The sequence below is a fragment of the Leptopilina heterotoma genome, unplaced genomic scaffold, assembly GCF_015476425.1.
Source record: "Leptopilina heterotoma isolate Lh14 unplaced genomic scaffold, ASM1547642v1 Lhet_188, whole genome shotgun sequence".
Lineage (NCBI taxonomy): Eukaryota > Metazoa > Arthropoda > Insecta > Hymenoptera > Figitidae > Leptopilina > Leptopilina heterotoma.
This window is the reverse complement of record NW_025110907.1, coordinates 310282-328734: the sequence shown is the minus strand read 5'-3', so window position 1 is coordinate 328734 and position 18453 is coordinate 310282. Positions and strand designations below refer to the sequence as shown.

Here is an 18453-nt window from a genome sequence, read left to right as displayed (position 1 = left end):
AGATGGATGGTCCAACGATCACCTTGCGGAAACGCTAAGAGGCGCGACGAGTCATTGAAACTGGGGTAGAAGCTAATGAAGAATAATGTCTAGACCTTTTTTAGCAAAAGCCTTCTTTTTCTCATGTGTAAGTAAGTACACATGAGAAACAAAAGTATAAAATTCTCCAGTTGTAAAAATGTCAACAAAACTCATTTTTTAAGACATATTGATTGTTACAACCCTGTATTACAATTCCCCCTTTGGTACAATTTTATAACTTGATTACCTACTCAGTTTTCAAAGAGTGATTGTAACTAAACACATCAGAAATATAGGTAAACACAAGGTTGTAAAATCCACTGAAGAAGAGAGGCCAAACATGCAAGTGAGGGAAATGCCGCCGCTCGAGAATCAATAAACTCCTCTGGAGGTATACGTACAGCCACACAGAGGCTGGAAGGGGATTCGAGTCTCGCACACGCAAGACCGCACCCGTAAACTTTAACGACATCACAAAATCTCTGCACCAGGACAAGTAATGGCGTTTCGTAGGTTATAAACCTGATGAATGAACTTTTTTTGATAAATTTTTCCTCTATTCTGAAAATTACTAATCGAAAAAGAAGATAAGCAATCAGGACGAGTCCTGATTGGAAAATATTTTCCTCCTGATTGCGTATCTTTCATTTTTAGAGATGAGTCAATTTAATAGAAAATCTCTGCTGGTGATAATGAACGAGCGTGAGTTGGGTATGGGACGTGCAATAAATCGAATCGAATGTTTTCCTGGGCTGCAATAGTGAAGCCGGCCAAACAATAGTCTCCGCGTCACGTCAAGCGAGCAATAAAACCTCATCGAATCACGAACCCCCGTTCGGTCACCGTGTAAGCCTCAGGATGGCTCAATCTAACGGAAGCTTATATAACTGTAATGAGAGACCGCGATCGGTAGCCTCATCAATCACTCAGCCCTTTACTAACTTTCCCGTGTCATTGTCCCATTCGAGAGTATACTATAGATGGATTCCCGATCACACTCGAACTGATCCTCTGCATTGTCGGGTCGGAGGTCAAACAATCGGAGGAGGATTATTTGGTCAAGACGTCAGCAAGTGACAAATATTTCTCAGGCAGATGAAAAGGGTTTTTGATTATTATTCCACATTTCTTGGTGAGTGGTCTGATGTCTTATTCTAAGAATGTTCTAAACTGTCTAGGGTACGACATTGCCCTGGACATTTCTCCTAATCCAGGACCTAAGGATATTTATTATATTGAAATGATTCAATGGATTGTTGTGTTCCTGCCTTTCTGCATTAGATTTCCCAAGGTTTATGAAATTATTTTAGATCCTTGGTAGAATATACTGAGTCTTCCGTCTCCTATACGCGAAGCTCTTATGTTGGTGGTCCTGATGCTAATGAAATACATGCAAATGTTTGAATTTCCGTTGTGTTTTTGTTAAGCCAGTCCCAAGTGGGTCCCGAGAATGTCCTAAGGAATTCGTTATAACCAGGGCCACAAACATTCCTATCATCAGCTCCTAATTATGAATACTCATCAGAAAAGTAACCTAAGTACATAAATCGACTCCTAACTATCAGACCTAAAACTTCCGGCTTTCTACATTCCTAGTTAAACTTTCCTCACACATAGAATAATCTTTCCATTTTCTTACCAGAAAGAACTTTTTCGCACGTATTCCTAGGGTCTCTAGATATAGAGAGTGAATCCTAAGTGGTATATAGTTTGGAATCAGAGTTGGTATGAGTTGAACAAGTTTTTCCGCGGTTTGGAATTCAGAATGTGAATCGAGTCTTTTCGGTTTGAATGTTGAGGAAGGAAGAGGATGGAAGAGGTAGAAGAAGATGGAGAAGAATAGCTAAAGGAAGAGCGGAAGTGAGATGGCGAATGAGAGGGTGGTTGTGATAGTGAACAAGAGAGGGATCCCCGTGAGGGTCGCGGGACGAACGGAGTAGAGGAGGATAATATTGATCCCCTCGTAGCCCCGCCCCTCCTTTTCAGGCGACGCCATCATTATATTATCCACCATCCCTCCAACTGTTCGACGTGTGCGCGCTCACACACCTACGCCAGCCACACCGAACACACTATATACGCGCGTTCTCAAATCTTCTTTTGCCTTTTTTTCTAACCTTTCTCTCGTTTTAACTGACAAAATCCCATTTTCTTTCTTTCTACTTCTCGTCCTCCCTCTTATTTCATCGAACCAAAACCCATTCCAAATCTTTTCTTTTTTTTCCTTCTTGAAGAGTATTATAATACCTAACATTTCTTTCTCTCTCTCTAGCCGTAAAAAAAACGACAGAAACTGAATTTGGTAGAATGGAGCATTGTATTTTATAGAAACAACAACTCGCGCGGTACCACTTCATTAAAAATAAATTCAGTGAAGGAGCCACCGGATATACTAAGGATTTGACGCCACAAAATCCCACGTTTGGAGTGGCGGCAGTATCCATAACTTTCAAACACCCTTGCACCTTTCCAGAACATCACCATTCGCATTATTATTTCTGACTCATTTTCCCGGATTTTCAAAGTTAAACTGATAAAAAATAGGCGACGCAATTTGCTTCTTTGGCTTTCCAATAAAAATATCGTATAAGATTGTTTTTCTTCAGGAAACTCTAATTCTTTTTCACTCTATCTAAAAAAAATATATGTCTCTTCATTTAACTACTTTGCATTTTCACTCTTTTCATAAGGACACTGGCATTTTCAAAAGTCAAAATGTACCAAACATTGTCTCAAACTCTCTACTCGGGATCAGATTCACAAAATCCAATATGGCCGCTGATATCTTAAAAAACTCGAGGATTTGCTTCAAACTTGGTGCTTAGGGGTTTTCGGGGTCGCTAATTACGAATTTGCTGTTAGAATTGCAAAATTCAAAATGGCGGATCCAATATGGCGGACGAATTTTTAAAAACTGATCGGATTCGCTTAAAACTTGGTGCTCAGGGGTTTTCGGGGTCACTGATTACGAATTTGATGTCAGAATTGCAAAATTCAAAATAGCGGATCCAATATGGCGGCTGACTTTTTAAAAACCTGAAGGATTTGCTCCAAACTTGGTGCTTAGGGGTTTTCGGGGTCGCTGATTACGAATTTGATGTCAGATTCACAAAATTCAAAATGGCGGATCCAATATGGCGGACAAATTTTCAAAATTTCAACGGATTAACTTCAAACTTGTTGCTCGGGGGTTTTTGTGGTTGCTGATTATAAATCCAACGTTAAAATTTCAAAATTCAAAATAAAGGATCCAATATGGCGGCCGAATAATTAAAAAATGATCGGATTCGCTTAAAACTTGGTACTCAGGGGTTTTCGGGGTCGCTGATCAGGAATTTGATGTCAGAATTGTAAAATTCAAAATAGCGGATTCAATATGGCGACTGACTTTTTAAAAACCTGAGGAATTAGCTACAAACTTGGTGCCCAGGGGTTTCCGGGGTCGCTGATTACGAATTTGATGACAGAATTGCAAAATTCAAGATGGAGGATCCAATATGGCGGATAAATTATTCAAAATTCACCGAATTCGACCGTTATCGACGGAAAGTTACTAGAAAGAGCGGGAAATTCAAATAGTGAAACGAAATTGAAACAAATTTAGTTAATAAAAAATAGTTTTAATTAATTTTTGATTCATTCAAATAATATTCCATATTCTAATCACACTCATGAAGAAGACATGAAAATTTAAATATTAATCGAAAATTTTTTTTTACTCTATTTTGTAATACCTTAAAAAAACATAATCAGATAAAAAATAGAGATAAGATTATATTTAAAAAATATTTTTTTTCTAATTGTCAAACTAGAATATAAAATAAATTTAGTTGTTTAGGTGTGTGACAAAAAAATATATATATCAACTGCATTCTGTGTACATTGAGAAAAGAAGAATACAGAAGATATATATTCTTTGTTCTTCACACATCATCAGCGAAAGACAAGACTCGATATATCGGTGTCCTTTCATGTTAACAAGCTTGTACGTAAATAGCACTGTTAGCGATAACAGATAAGAAAATTTAATCTTTATCAACCAGTTTAATCTGACGAGCAAGTTGTTTTCCTGACAGAATTTTTGATCTCTTCGAGAATGAAATTGTCATATCTCATCATTATTTTCTTTCCAATCGATCTTATTTGTAAATGTTGGGGGGGGGGCATTTGAATATCCCGGAAAAGAATGCGGATACAAATCCCCCTTCTTGGTTTTAATAAAATTTCTCGAAAAAAGGTTTTTCCTTTTTTGTATCTTTTCAAACATCTTTTTTCTATTCAAATCAGAAACTATTTCCTTCGAATACAACTGTTTAACAATGCAAATAGTGGAATTTTTTTTTTACCACAAACTAGAAAATTTTTATGATTAATGATAATTTGTGTAAATAAATGAAAAAAATAGATAAGATTGTGTATAAATAGATGTGTTTCCAGTGGGACTTTTTTAATTAAATTAAAATTTTTGTTAATTTTGTTTTTTGAATCGAACATATAATGAATCAAAAATGTTTTAATTTGTTCGCGAAATTATAATTAAAAGGGGGAAGGGGCTAAAAATTAATTTAACTGAATTTTTCCTTGTTTCTATTATTGCAAAAGGTAAAAATATTCTCTCCCGAGAATTGTTAGTTTCGACTTGCTATCAAATTTCTCTGTGTACCCAACGTTTATTTGTGCCTTTTATATCTTTCGTCAATATAAAAATTTCGTTACACAATTTTTTACCAAAAAAATATATATTTTTAAGAAAGAAATCAATTTTCGGTTAAAAAAATATATTTTTCTTGAAGAAAAAATTTAATTAAATTAATTAAATTAATTTAAAGTTTATAATTAACTTAATTAAGTCGGAAAAGTGAAAAATAATATTTATACTCTCTCTCTCTCTCTCTCTCTCTCTCTTTACATTGTTATGAAAATAATGCCAAAAAGTTTATCTTTCAAAACAAAATTTCTATAATCCTTTTGGCTTTCCATGATTGACTAGTCGCATATCAAATGAAGGATTATTATTAACATCAAATATCATTATTTACATGTTTACGATATACAATCACTGCTTATTTTTAAATGCACAAAAAAATTCAAGTGCACGACTATCGCACGCAAAGATGTACGATTAATTATTTAAGTAGACTTTGATAGATTGTTGACGTATATACAAAATATATGAATTTATATCAAAATGTAAAATCAATTTCCTTGTTGTGAATCATATATGTATTTAAACGCTGTATAATAAAATGTCATATACAAATTGACAAAAAAAAAATGCGAAAATTTGTCAAGTTGATAAAGCGACATGAAAATGACATATGAAAAAAGATAAGAGGAATTTTTTTTTCACACTCCATTGTCTTGGTATATACTTGGCATAAAGTGCATGCATAATGATAACATTGCAATAATTTTTATCTCATCATAACACACAATTTATTTTCTGTTTATGCAAAAAAAAGGGGGATTTTCCTTTCTAAACTGGTAAAGATAACTTTTTTTTGAACAAAATCTCTATTACTTTATTGCGGTCACTAAAAATCTTCTCTTTACTTTTATGTAAATAAAAAATTTTACGTTTATAAAAATTTTTTACTTTACAATTTATCACAAATTTTAGAAGAATTACGCTTATAATTATTATTTACATTAAAAATAAAAAAAAATTAATACCCAATAGAGACCACTCGCGTCTTATTCTTGAACCACAAGTTTTAGAAGAATTACGCTTGTAAATACTATTTAGTTTATAAGATAAAAATTTATTAATAGTCTTTAAAAATTACTCCCGTCTCATTCTAGGACCACAAATTTTAGAAGACTTACGCTTGTAATTAGTATTATAACCACTGATAGAACTTTATTTTTAATATTTGTCATTAAAAGTAAATATGAATCATTTTTTCCCAGTAAACATTTTACAACTTGGTATTTGTCATATTTACTAGAAATGTGGAATAAAATTTATATTCCTGTTTATAGAGAAGAGATGTGCGCGCGTTGATGGTAAGGAGCCATGATGGCCGCCAGAATAAATGTGGGGACTACCCCTTGTTCTTATTCTCTAGTTCCTTCACTCCGATCCACCTTCGCAGTAAGAAAAGACGCCAGCACATACTCATCGCTTTCTTTTCTTGCCATTTTCCGTCTTATTTTTCCCCCCTTTTTGTCACCCTCCCTTCCTCCTCTTTCTCTCTCTCTCTCTCTAGTTTCGTCTCTTTCTTTATCTTTTCTATATATCCAACACTAGGGACGGAATCTCCATAAATCTCACTATACAACGTCTGGATGGATCAGCAAGAAGTGCCAGGTCCAGTAAACGCTTCTGCGAGCGTGAATCGGTTCGCATTAGCGAGTCTCGGGTGCATATGATACATACGAAAAATAGAGAAAAGATCTTTTCAAGTGGATCTCAGGACGATTCATCATTTTCAATGCGAATAACTTTCCCGCATATATATTATTTAGAAAGAAACGTATAATCTCTTTGAGTCAAAATTTTTTACCGATAAGAGACTATTTTTTTTATGAAAGAAAGTTCGATTTAAATGAACTTGTTCAACTAGATTTGTTTTTTGGCAAATTTTAACTAATACGAAAATGATAGAACGCCTACTCATTCCAAATATATGCGTGACAGAATATTATCTCGAAATATGAACTCAGTTTCGAAACTTACTATTTCTTTTCGGATAAATCAACTTATGTCATATTTACGAGTGAAATTAGTCAACATGTTATGATTAGATGGGAAAATTTATTGTGAATCCTCTTAATTCGAGCTGAAGTTGGATATAGATGACAATAAATCCATTCCAGAGCTCTAAGGGATTAGGTACATTCATATACCAATAACAAAATATGTCAAATCTCTCGTTTCCGCATCATCAGCATTGGAATTTTGTAATAATTTTACGCCTTGGTTCTGGAAACTTTATATCAATTTCGTCAACAATGAGGCGGGATCAAATTCCTTAACGATTTTGCTGAGAAATAGTTATTTCTTTTTTTGTTGCTTCGTCAATAATGTGGAGTGGCTGATTCATCAACTATCAGGTTTTTGCTGATGTTTTGTTGACAATGAGGTTAAAATAGTAAATTTTTGTTTGTCTACAATGGGGAGGGACAATTCTAACAATTTCTGAATGTTTCCTCCGGATTCCCTTGGGGCTAGGTTGAACCTCCTCAGTAGCTACCTTTGGGTTACCTTAAGCCTACTTAGTAGCTACTTATGGGGTGCCTCTAGACTATTTTCGGGTTAACACAAATTTTAAAAGAATTACGCTTATAATTATTATTTAGATTAAAAATAAAAACCTTTGGGTTACCTTAAGCCTATTTTACGCTCACTTAGTAGCTACTTGTGGGGTACCTCTAGACTACTTTTGGGTTACCTTAAGACCAGCTGAAGCTTTCTTTCTGGTTACCTCTAGGGGGCCCCTAAGATACCTTTAGGGGTACCTCTAGGGTACCCCTAAGATACCTTTCGGATTCCTTTAGGATACCTCTAGGGTACCTCTAGGTAATCTTAAAGCGTCAGATTTGACACAAATTTTAGAAGAATTACGCTTATAATTATTATTTACACTAAAAATTAATACCCGTTAGAAATTACACCCAGGCCTCGCACTCATCTGCTAAAAACTACTAGCTAGCTACTAAAAACCTCCTAAGCAACCTTTGGGTTACCTTTTGGGTTACCTTTTGGTTACCTTTGATTACCTTCCTTAAGCTTACTTAGTAGCTACTTATAGGGTACCTCTAAGCTACTTTTGGGTTAGCTTAAGACCACCTGAAGCTTTCTTTCTGCTTACCTCTAGGGTACCCCTAAGATACCTTTAGGATACCTCTAGGGTACCTATAGGTAATCTTAAAGCGTTAGCTTTAAGATTACCCAGAGGTACCCTAGAGGTATTTAGGCCATTTCCTTAATTACTCCAGGTGTCAAAATGTCACCAAAACATTTTGTCACGATGTATCCAGACCATACATCTCCTAATCCTAATCCCTGCCTGTATTTATTTTCAAACAAATTCCTCAAAAAGAACTCTTAGAAACTAAAGCCCACACAGCATCGTCTGATTTGATGATGCGTCATGCGTAAATCGGGTGTAAACGAGGAACAAAATGTGCATTAGAGTTTAGGAATACGACGATACGATACGAAATTGCGAAACAATACAAAACGACGTTCAAATACATAGAGATATAAAAAGAGAAAAGATGCTGCGGAACTGGTTACGGAAAAAAGTGTAGAGAGTGCCGGAAGGGATAGTATAGTCGAGCGAGAGAGGAGTTTTATGGATTTTTTTTATCGTTGGTGCTGCGATGCTTTTGCAGCCCGTATAGAGCACAGCACAGCACCGGTACCACTGGGATTCGGATATTCAATGTTGGCGCACCTGTATGGATATTAAATTAACACCCGTAAGCCGCGAGTATTAACAACTTTGCAAAAGATTATACGAGATTATGAGCTCAAGCGAAACACGTGATTTTTAATGTCGCCTCCGCCCGCTCTCGAGTCTCTTCTTCGTAATTTATAAATACCATATGTTTGTGCGATTCAACGACTTCCTTCGAGAATCATTTGCAAACAAAACAATTTCATCCCATCTTTGTTTGGTTAGTGAAAGGTCCCTGAACTTTTCCCAAAGACTTCGATTGGGAATTTCTCCTAAAGTTTTTGATGAAACGAATCATCTATCCGACCCGGATAACAGGGTAGCTGCAACAAAAATTCCTCTATTGAGACACAAACAAAGGACTTTCTTTTTCACTACAGAACCTCAGCATCGAAAACCGGACAACTAAAAACGGAATTCCCCGTAATTCTTTCCTTCCTTACGAACATTTTGCGCAGCTTATGAAAATCTCCTGCGAAAGCAAACTGAATTTTCCAAATGCGAAATAACAAAGGAATATGTTAAAATTATGCACTACACCCCCTTTTCCCGGTGCTACATGTTCCTCCAGTTATAATGGTATTCTGAAGTAACAGGGAAGGAATGTCATAATATTCCAAGGGAAAAGGATAACCGACTTTGAATTGCAGATTTATGTGTAAAGAATGGTTTGAAATTCTAAGTTTAAGCCATGATATAGGATGGATGAGAACGTACGAACCAACTGTAGTGTGCTCGCTAAGCGACTAAGCCGCTAACGGTGACGTAGAGTTAGAGCATCGGCAAATGCAAATCGGCCATGGATATTCAGTGAGATAATATACGCGGGCGACGGTATACTCTCTCTCTATGCCTGTGTTGCATAGGCATTGGCAACAGTAATAATTGATATATACCGATGGCATTGGTCCGTTGACAGCCGCTAACCCGGCGAATACGGATGACATCCAGTAATCCTCACTCTCATACTATACCGGTTAGTGCGAGCGATATATACATATTCCACCCGGAAACCCCATTTCCCATTCGCCGTCGCTCGATAGTTGCCTAGAGTTCACCACTAATACTCCGAGTATTATCAGCAAATACAACAATTCACAATGTCCAATCATGCGTATGGGTGATTACGAATCATCCCTAGTTACGAATTTGTTACGCGGAACTTTACTCTCTTATTTTCATCAGGTCAAGATGAATCAAAGACCCTATCACTTAACCCAACCCTGAGCTTTCGCTTTTGGAACTCTAAAATGTGAAAAGTCTTCAATGACCGATAATCGTTAATATTCGTCGTAATTCGAAAATCTCCGAATAAAATCATTGTAACGCGGTTGTAACACCATCCGGACATCTAGGTCCGGAACATACCATACCTAACCCAAAATTTCCCTTTCCATTATCCTGATAAAACTCATTACCTCCTTACGCTGTAAACACCTAAATGGGTTTCAGTGTGCTGTTAGCAATCATTGGGACCGAGTCTCTGAGATTATTGTTAATTTCTAATTTGCTTCGTCAACAATGAGGAGTGACTGATTCAACAACCATCAGGTTCTTGCTGATCTTCTGTTGACAATGAGGTTAAAATAGTAATTTTTGTTTGGCTACAACGGGGAGCGACAATTCCAATAATTTCTGAATGTTTCCTCCGGATTACCTTAAGGCTAGGCTAAACCTCCTTAGAAGCTAGCTTTGGGTTAGCTGAAGCCTACCTTAAGCCTACTTAGTAGCTACTTATTGGGGTACCTCTAGGCTACTTTTGGGTTACCACAAATTTTAAAAGAATTACGCTTATAATTATTATTTACATTAAAAATAACCTCTAGGATACCTTAAGGATTCCTTTACGATTCCTTTAGGATACCTCCAGGGGTACCTCTACGATACCTTTAGAATTCCTTTAGGGTACCTCTTGGATACCTTTAGGATTCCTTTAGGATACCTCTAGGAATTACCTAAAGGAATTAGGTTGCCTCTAGGCCTAATTTTTCCTTAATCCCTCCTGACAAAATGTCACCAAAAAATGTCATCATATATCCAGACCATACATCTCCTCTAAGGAATATCCATCAAAAAATAATTTTAAAAAGTTTTAATCTCAAAAATAGAATATTTATTTAAAACTAAACATTCTTTATGATGAGACAACGAACATTGTTGGAGCTATAATGTAAACTAGAGAATAGTGAGCGCTTCACGCCGTCGCGTACTGTGTGGTGCAACCAAACTAATCCGTCGATGGATTTATGGTCTTAATCACCGGCGGATTATCTCGGACAGCCCGCGCTGCTACCACGAACCAAAACATACGCCTGCCTCTTTGCAGATAACTATACTGCAACACCAGGATTTCTCCCCTATGACATTGCGATTCGTCGACTTTTGTCCATTCTCGTTTGTCGCAGATTCCACAATGTCATCCCATTTTCATAATATTTGGCGCACATTACGTCCATTATCATAATTAAACAATTACATTTTCTCCGCAAAAATTAACAAAAAATTACCTTTTTTTTATTTTAGATGTCTGTATTATTGCTTCTCGAATGTGTGAATCTAAAATTGTACTAAGTAGAAAAATACAAAGACTATAAAGAAAATAAAGAGTCTCAGAATTACACTATCGAAATGCTGATAGATGCTTTCGTTTACAATTCAAAAATTTCTAATGGATATTGAAATCAAAATTTTTCTTTTTAAATTCAAACAAAGTTGAGAGAGTTAATGGAGATGGAACTTTTTGGATCACGATGTTTTTTAAATAAAAAAAAACGTTCTAGTGTCATAGAGGTGTTAGAGAGTTTGCGAATGAGTGCAGGATCTGCAGAATTTTGGTACATGGCGTATAGTGTCGTGGCGGAAACAACCTGGGTACTATATGGTGTGGTTCAAATAAATCCAGAGGGCTTACCGTCGCAAAGCCTCCCTTGCGAACTACCCGGAGAGCTCACACAAATACGAGCGTGACTTTTTCTTTACGCGATATTCCATATAGTACAGCGATTTACTGGACAGTTCACGAAATATTCGATTAAGGAGTCGAAAAAAGATAGAGACAAAATTGTGATTTATCCGCAACAAACAGGAAACAAAATATCAAAAATACATTTCAGATTTTCTTCATTCTTTCAGTTCCATAATTTCAGTTTCACAATCCATAAAAAAAGAAACTGTCAATATTTACAAAAGGAACGGTACCTACGGTTCCTGGGGTCAATTATTACGACTGCGGTGTCGGATTTCCAAAATACAAAATGGCGGATCCAATATGGCGGACAAATTTTTAAAAACTGATCGGATTCGCTTAAAACTTGGTGCTCAGGGGTTTTCAGGGTCGCTGATCAGGAATTTGATGTCAGAATTGCAAAATAAAAAATGGCGGATCCAATATGGCGGCTGACTTTTTAAAAACTGATCGGATTCGCTTAAAACTTGGTGCTCAGGGGTTTTCGGGGTCGCTGATCAGGAATTTGTTGTCAGAATTGCAAAATTCAAAATGGCGGATCCAATATGGCGGCTGACTTTTTAAAAACCTGAAGGATTTGCTCCAAACTTGGTGCTTAGGGGTTTTCGGGGTCACTGATTACGAATTTGATGTCAGAATTGCAAAATTCAAAATGTCGGATCCAATATGGCGGACAAATTTTCAAAAATTCAACGAATTGACTTTAAAATCGTTGCTCGGTGGTTTTTGTGGTTGCTGATTATGAATCCAACGTCAGAATTGCAAAATTCAAAATGGAGGATCCAATATGGCGGCCGAATTTTGAAACACTGATCGGATTCGCTTAAAACTTGATGCTTAGGGGTTTTTGCGATCACTGATTATGAATTTGATATGAGAATTGCAAAATACAAAATGGCGGACGATGAAATTAAAAATTGTTACAAAATTTTAACAGTAGACTAATAAAGATGAAAGATATCGTAAATATTGCAAATGATTAAAGTTGCACCAGAAAGTTATGTGGAAAAAAATATTACGGCGATACTACCCACAAAATTATTTTATAATAAATTAGTTTGATAATAATTAAGAGACATTTAAAAATAACAATAGGATCTTTGATGGCTACTGATTAACTAATTATAACAAAATGACATCGTATAAATTCCTATACTATTTTTCTTTTTGATAAAGGCCATTGACCATGAGTTTTATTAAGCCATTAAATTCAAGTTAGCTTCATGAAGAAAAATACTTGGAGTTCAGGAAGAAACTTGAAAGTGTTGTTCCAGTAACTAATACACTTGAATGTGACCATTGTAAAGCTTGGAATTTAAAATCAATAAAGACAGCGTGCTTCTGTTATTAGTTATATAGAGCCTCTCGAGCAAATCAAAGTTTATTCGAGATCGTACTTCTGATGCATAAAAACAAAAAAGAAACGAAGCACACTTGAAACTATTTCCAACTATAGTCTCATATTTCCAGTATATTTTTTTCTAAATTTGCAAATAACGGAAATGCTCGGAAATAATATGTATGTTCATTAAATTCTAACTGCTGTGGATTAAACTGACAAAAATGAGGGAATAAAATCATCGGCAACATCATTTTATTCCCTCATTTTTTTTTTCTAAAAACAAACTTACGAAAAGTGTGGTTGATATAAAGAGAAGTAATAAAACATGAGTGATAGTCAAAAATATAAATTAAACATAGTTTGGATTGTCCGCAGATAAAGATAAATTAAATAAGGAATCAAGAAAAAAAATGACTCTAATAAGTAATGAAGGAAGCTTTTCGTTGACTCACCCTGACACGTGCTTCGCTGAGATTTGTCCACATGGCTATTTCTTCCCTGCACGTCATATCCGGATATCGATTTCTCGCAAAAGTTCCTTCTAATTCTTGTAATTGTTGTGAAGTAAAGTGTGTCCTCTGTCGCCTTTGTCGTTTATTCTTCTTTCCATCCTTATCTTCCGTATCATTGATACCAACTCCAAGTTCTTGTTTCACTTCTATTGGCGTACGAACACCTATTCCGAAAAAAAAACAATAAATCTTGATTAAAGATTTGATTTTTGAATTAAAACAAATTCTTTACTATTTGTTTTTAATTAGAAATTTTAATTAATTCTGTGGAATACTTCAAAAACTGGACACGTATTTTCAGTTTTAAAAGTGTAATCCCATTTAACGATATTAACAATCCTTTATAATCTTTGATGATGCTGGGAGATTTTAGTCGCGCTTAAGTACTTTAAAGATTTGTCTAAATCCTTAAGCACATACACAATTCTGTTGTTATGTAACAAACATCATAATTCTCTAATTGTATATATACAGAATTTTCATTAAAAAAATGCTTTTTGTATTCAATTTTTTTCTACTTTTAAAAAAATTCCTTCCAATTACTCAAAAAGATCTTTTTTCCCTATAAGCCTTTCACTAAAATTGAGGGTTCCAATCCCAATTCTTTATTTTTATCCGATACAAAAAACTATATATATTTGGTATGATTGAAAATTTTAACGGAACAAAAATTTAATCTGTAGCATCAATATAGATATAAAAATTATGGAAATAGATTTATTTACATTGTCATAACTTTTTTCAGGTAAAATTTCTAGGATCTAAAATTCTAAAAATATCATAATTAGTTTCTTTTTTTGTATATAATATCAATTGACAATGTTGACAATGAATGATTGGCTTGCATCAAAGGGAACCGCTATCGGTGTTGATTTCTTTTTCCGATTACGATTGGTACACATGTTTCCTCATTTTCAAGTTTACTTTGAGATTGTATTATCCCACAGTAAATGAAGTGGAACAAGCAATATGTTTCCAAAGCTGTTTATACATGTACATGATTTGTTTATTTTAGTTCTACTGATTTTCATTATAAATAAAATTAGTCCATCATATTCGTCACGTCAATCTTTCATTTTCATCGAATGGTAGTAAGAAATCCGCATTTTTTTTTTTTCATTTTCTTCAATATTGTAATTGAATTTGCAACTAAATAGTTGCGAATTTAATTACAATTGAAGAAAAGAATATAGAAATATTGCACTGAAGAAAGAACGAAAAGTTTATTTGCAACTATTTTTAATTCTTTGTTTTTTATTTTTCTAAAAGAATTTCCATCTAAATATTATGATTTCGAACATAATTTACAGTTGTTATGTTGTTATGTTTATTAGATACCTTTTCTAATATCCTGCCTTTGGGAATTGTTCGTACGACTTCTTGATTGAGCTGTCGAGAACCCACCTGAGGGTGTCGTTGGTGTTGCACCTGGAGTGCTTGGGGTACTACCACCAGGGGTGTGACCACCATGACCCGAGTCGAGCCTTGCGAGACTTCCATTTGAATCGTCACGAAAGTCACTTTGGGTCCAAACTGTAACAAATTTTTAATTTCTTCATTTATTGCTCTTTCCTTTCGAAAAGTATATCAAAAATTATATTTTTCTATTTCATACTATACGCATTATTCATCCACTCATCCCTAATTTTTTAATCCTTCACCTCATCACTACTTTTTTAAAGAGGAAGTAAGGATCCTTTTTTGTCTCAATTTGATATCCTTTAGGGAAACTGTGATGCTATGGCAATTGATAGCAAATGATAATGTAAATGTAAATGTTGATGGACGATCATCATCATCATCATCATCATCCATCAGGAAGTGAAGGATACACTATGATAATGGTAACAGTAAAAGATAATGACAATGATTATGATGATGATGATATTGAGAAATTTAACGATGATCCAAAGGGATGTATTTGATCGTGTGTATAGTAAAGATAAAGGACTTTGATGATGGCTAACGGATAAGAGTACTGAATGCCTAATAACAGCATTAGATGATGTAATCACCTAAATGACATAGACAAAGATAATAAAATGTTTTGCTTTCACTATCAACTCGAAAGCATCAAATTACAACGAACAGATATCAAAAATTTGTATCAAAACAAAAATTGAGCCAAACTTTTGGTATTGATAATATTTTGGTTCCAAAAATTGAGACAATTTTCCCATTATTTTTGGTATCAATTCGATACTTTCAAGAAAACTGTGTCATCAATGTAAGAGAAAAAAGAATTTTGCAAAAAAAAAAATAGAAAGAAATGAAGAAAAAATGTTGAATGTTTGAGAAGTAGGTCAGGAAATTGCTAAAATGTCAGAGCAGGCTGTGCTTTCTATCAAAATTCAAAGGGCCCATTAATCAATCCGTTTATTTTCGAGAAAGCCAACAACGATCGTTCTCTTAGTTAATTTTGTCGCGGTCCCGCGATTATTTATCCACCAGTCAACTCGCGGGCAGCTCAAAAAAAAACACAACTCAACTCTCGTCTCACATCGTTCAGCGGAACAGAACATATTCACACGCATAACTGAGATGTTAATCGGTCGAGTCTCTTAAGTTTCGTTTAAGTTATATTTGGTTTCGCCACATAGGGCGATGCTTCAGAAATTATCGTCAACAAACACAAATCACATATATACTTCTGATTCATTTGATTAATTTCTTCTTTGTTCGTCACACCAAACCAAAGACCAAACATTAATATTTTCGTTAATTTTGCTTATTCATTTTGGTAGGGAAAATTCTTTTTGTAAAAAAGGAGTAAAATTTTAAAACCAGAAATGAAAATTTCAGAGTTACAAAAAAAAATGTAGAAAAAGATCTTGTAAAATTTATGACTCATCATGTATATATATGATCGGAATAACTCGCATAAATTTTTATGGATTGGAAGGGAAATAAAAAAAAAGAAGTGATGGCGGTGGGGCAATATGGTGAAAATAACGATGGGGGTTTTTTTTGTTGTTAACAAATTTATTGCTATTCTTTCCGCGTTTAGAGTAATTTTATTTTATATTTGCGAAAGACGAAAAACGAATATGCTTGTCGCGCAAGTGAAAAGAGAACATGACGAAGAGAAACGAATATCTCAGCTGCTCTGTGCGTTTTTCCCTCCAAGTAAACATATATTAGCGACCGCTAATCCTCCTCTATTTTACGGGCGGCTGTGCATGCGACACATTCGTGGCGCGCGCGGTACTCATTCCCATTTTATTCATATTCTATTTAGCTTTCTGGGAAATCTTTTAAAGATTTATAAAAATAAGACAGGATTCCCCTTTTCAGTCGATTGTTCCTTTCTTTATTTTAATATTTTTATTATTAAAAGCAGTTTTTTTTTAAAGTATAGCAAATTGATGCCAAAGTGGATCAAATTGATACCAAAGTAGATTAAACTGATGCCAAAATGGATCAAATTGATATATCAAAGTGTATCAAATTGATTACAAAGTGGATAAAAATGGGTCCATAAAAATTGATCAAATTGATGCCAATGTGCATAAAATTGGATCAAATTGATGCTTAAATGGATCAAATCTATGTCAAAGTGGATCAAATTAATATCAAAGTGAATCAAATTGATATCAAAGTGAATCAAGTTGATACCCAAAATTTTGATTGAAATTGGCACAAAAAATTTGTTTTGAATTATAATTCCATTATTTTGTCATCGGTTCGTTGCAAATATTTTTTTCGGTTTTGGTTTGGTATTTAAATATAACGACAAATTAATTTTGCCGCAATTTTTTTTCGACATACACACACACATCAACATATATGTGTTGTTTAATGGGAATTTTATAGTCAAGTATGAATAAAACAACACGTGACGTAAAAACCGTGGGTGTTTAGTGGGGCATATCATAACGTAACTCAATGACGAGAGAGAGAGAGAGAGAAGTTTATTGGGGGGTCGCAAAAACGACACTCTCGTACAGCAGCTGCAATATGCCGGAAAAATCTCATGAAAGTCTTTCGGCATGAGACGAAAATTATATATCCATACAACAATACTCTCTCAAGGTATTTGTGTCTGTGGACCCTTTCTGCTAAAATTTACGCAATTTATCATTATTATGAAACGCGAAACATTGATCATCATTTTCCCATTATTATTATATATATTACGATGAACATATGTATATATTACCTACGCGCAATAGAATATCAGATCAATCAATTCATATCAAAAGGGACAAAAAATTATTTTATAGGTCAATTTTTATATATATATATATATATATATATATATATATATATATATATATTGGATTAGAATTTAAAAAGGGTTTTTAATTTTTAAACCCCTATAAAAAATTTTAAAATTTTAAAAGGGGTTGTTTTTTTAATTTAAAACTGAGTTTTTAACCTTTAGATGGCCCGGTAAATTTGCACAAATTTTAGTAGTTTTTTTGTTTAAAAAAAATTTATACAAGAATGTCAATTCGATAAAAAGATTCGTTAAAATAAATGGTGGGCACTATACATATACTGGCCACTCCGGCCCTCTAAAATACTCTATACTGAGTATTTAAAATTAATTTTAAATTTTAAATACAAAAACTTTTAATTAAGGTCACAGTTTTTCTAAGGATATCCGCAAATTGAGACAAAAAAAACGTATCAAAACGTTGATTCGCAACAATTTTGATACAATTTTGATTTTTGTCTCAATATTTGGATATCCTTCGAAAGACTGGTGCGGTAAAAATAACAAAAACGTATAAATTTAAAATTCTTTGCTTCTTAGATACTTTATATTTATTCTTCAGTGCGCGGAATGTACGTCATTTTTTTTTCTGTAATAAGTCTTTAAATTCTATGAAAAGATTGTCGAACAGAAAAAAGATAAAGTATCCGAAATGGTCGCGTGTCAGTTATATCTCCTAAAGATGCGCTAAATACCATTTAATCTCTATGGAAACATGAGCTTTGCTCCTCGTATATACAGTTTTTTTAGAAAACCCATCAGTATTTTTAGGTTTGATAGAAAAAAAGAGAGAGGGGGGAAAAAGAGAGACAAAATTAAGAGAGGGAGTAAAAAAGACAGATACGAATTAAAAACTGCTTTCGTATAGAAAGCATTTCCATCATTTTGTATTTCTTAGAAGAAAAAAAAAGTATCACGTATATCTCTTATGGGTTTTAGGTGTCAACCTTACGACCCTGAGGCTAATAATTACTGGAACAAATGGTTCC

The 18453-nt window shown here is 34.3% G+C and overlaps 1 protein-coding gene across 1 annotated transcript in view; it reads right to left on the bottom strand.

The window, feature by feature from the left end:
* LOC122500556 (pituitary homeobox homolog Ptx1) overlaps nucleotides 1-18453 on the bottom strand; it is a 37985-nt gene that overhangs the window by 1851 nt on the left and 17681 nt on the right. The window contains exons 2-3 of the mRNA XM_043609536.1: nucleotides 14584-14778; nucleotides 13186-13409 (exon numbers count right to left, since the gene is read on the bottom strand). Of these exons, the coding sequence (XP_043465471.1) occupies nucleotides 13186-13409; nucleotides 14584-14778 (419 nt within the window). The remainder of the gene's footprint in view (nucleotides 1-13185; nucleotides 13410-14583; nucleotides 14779-18453) is intronic.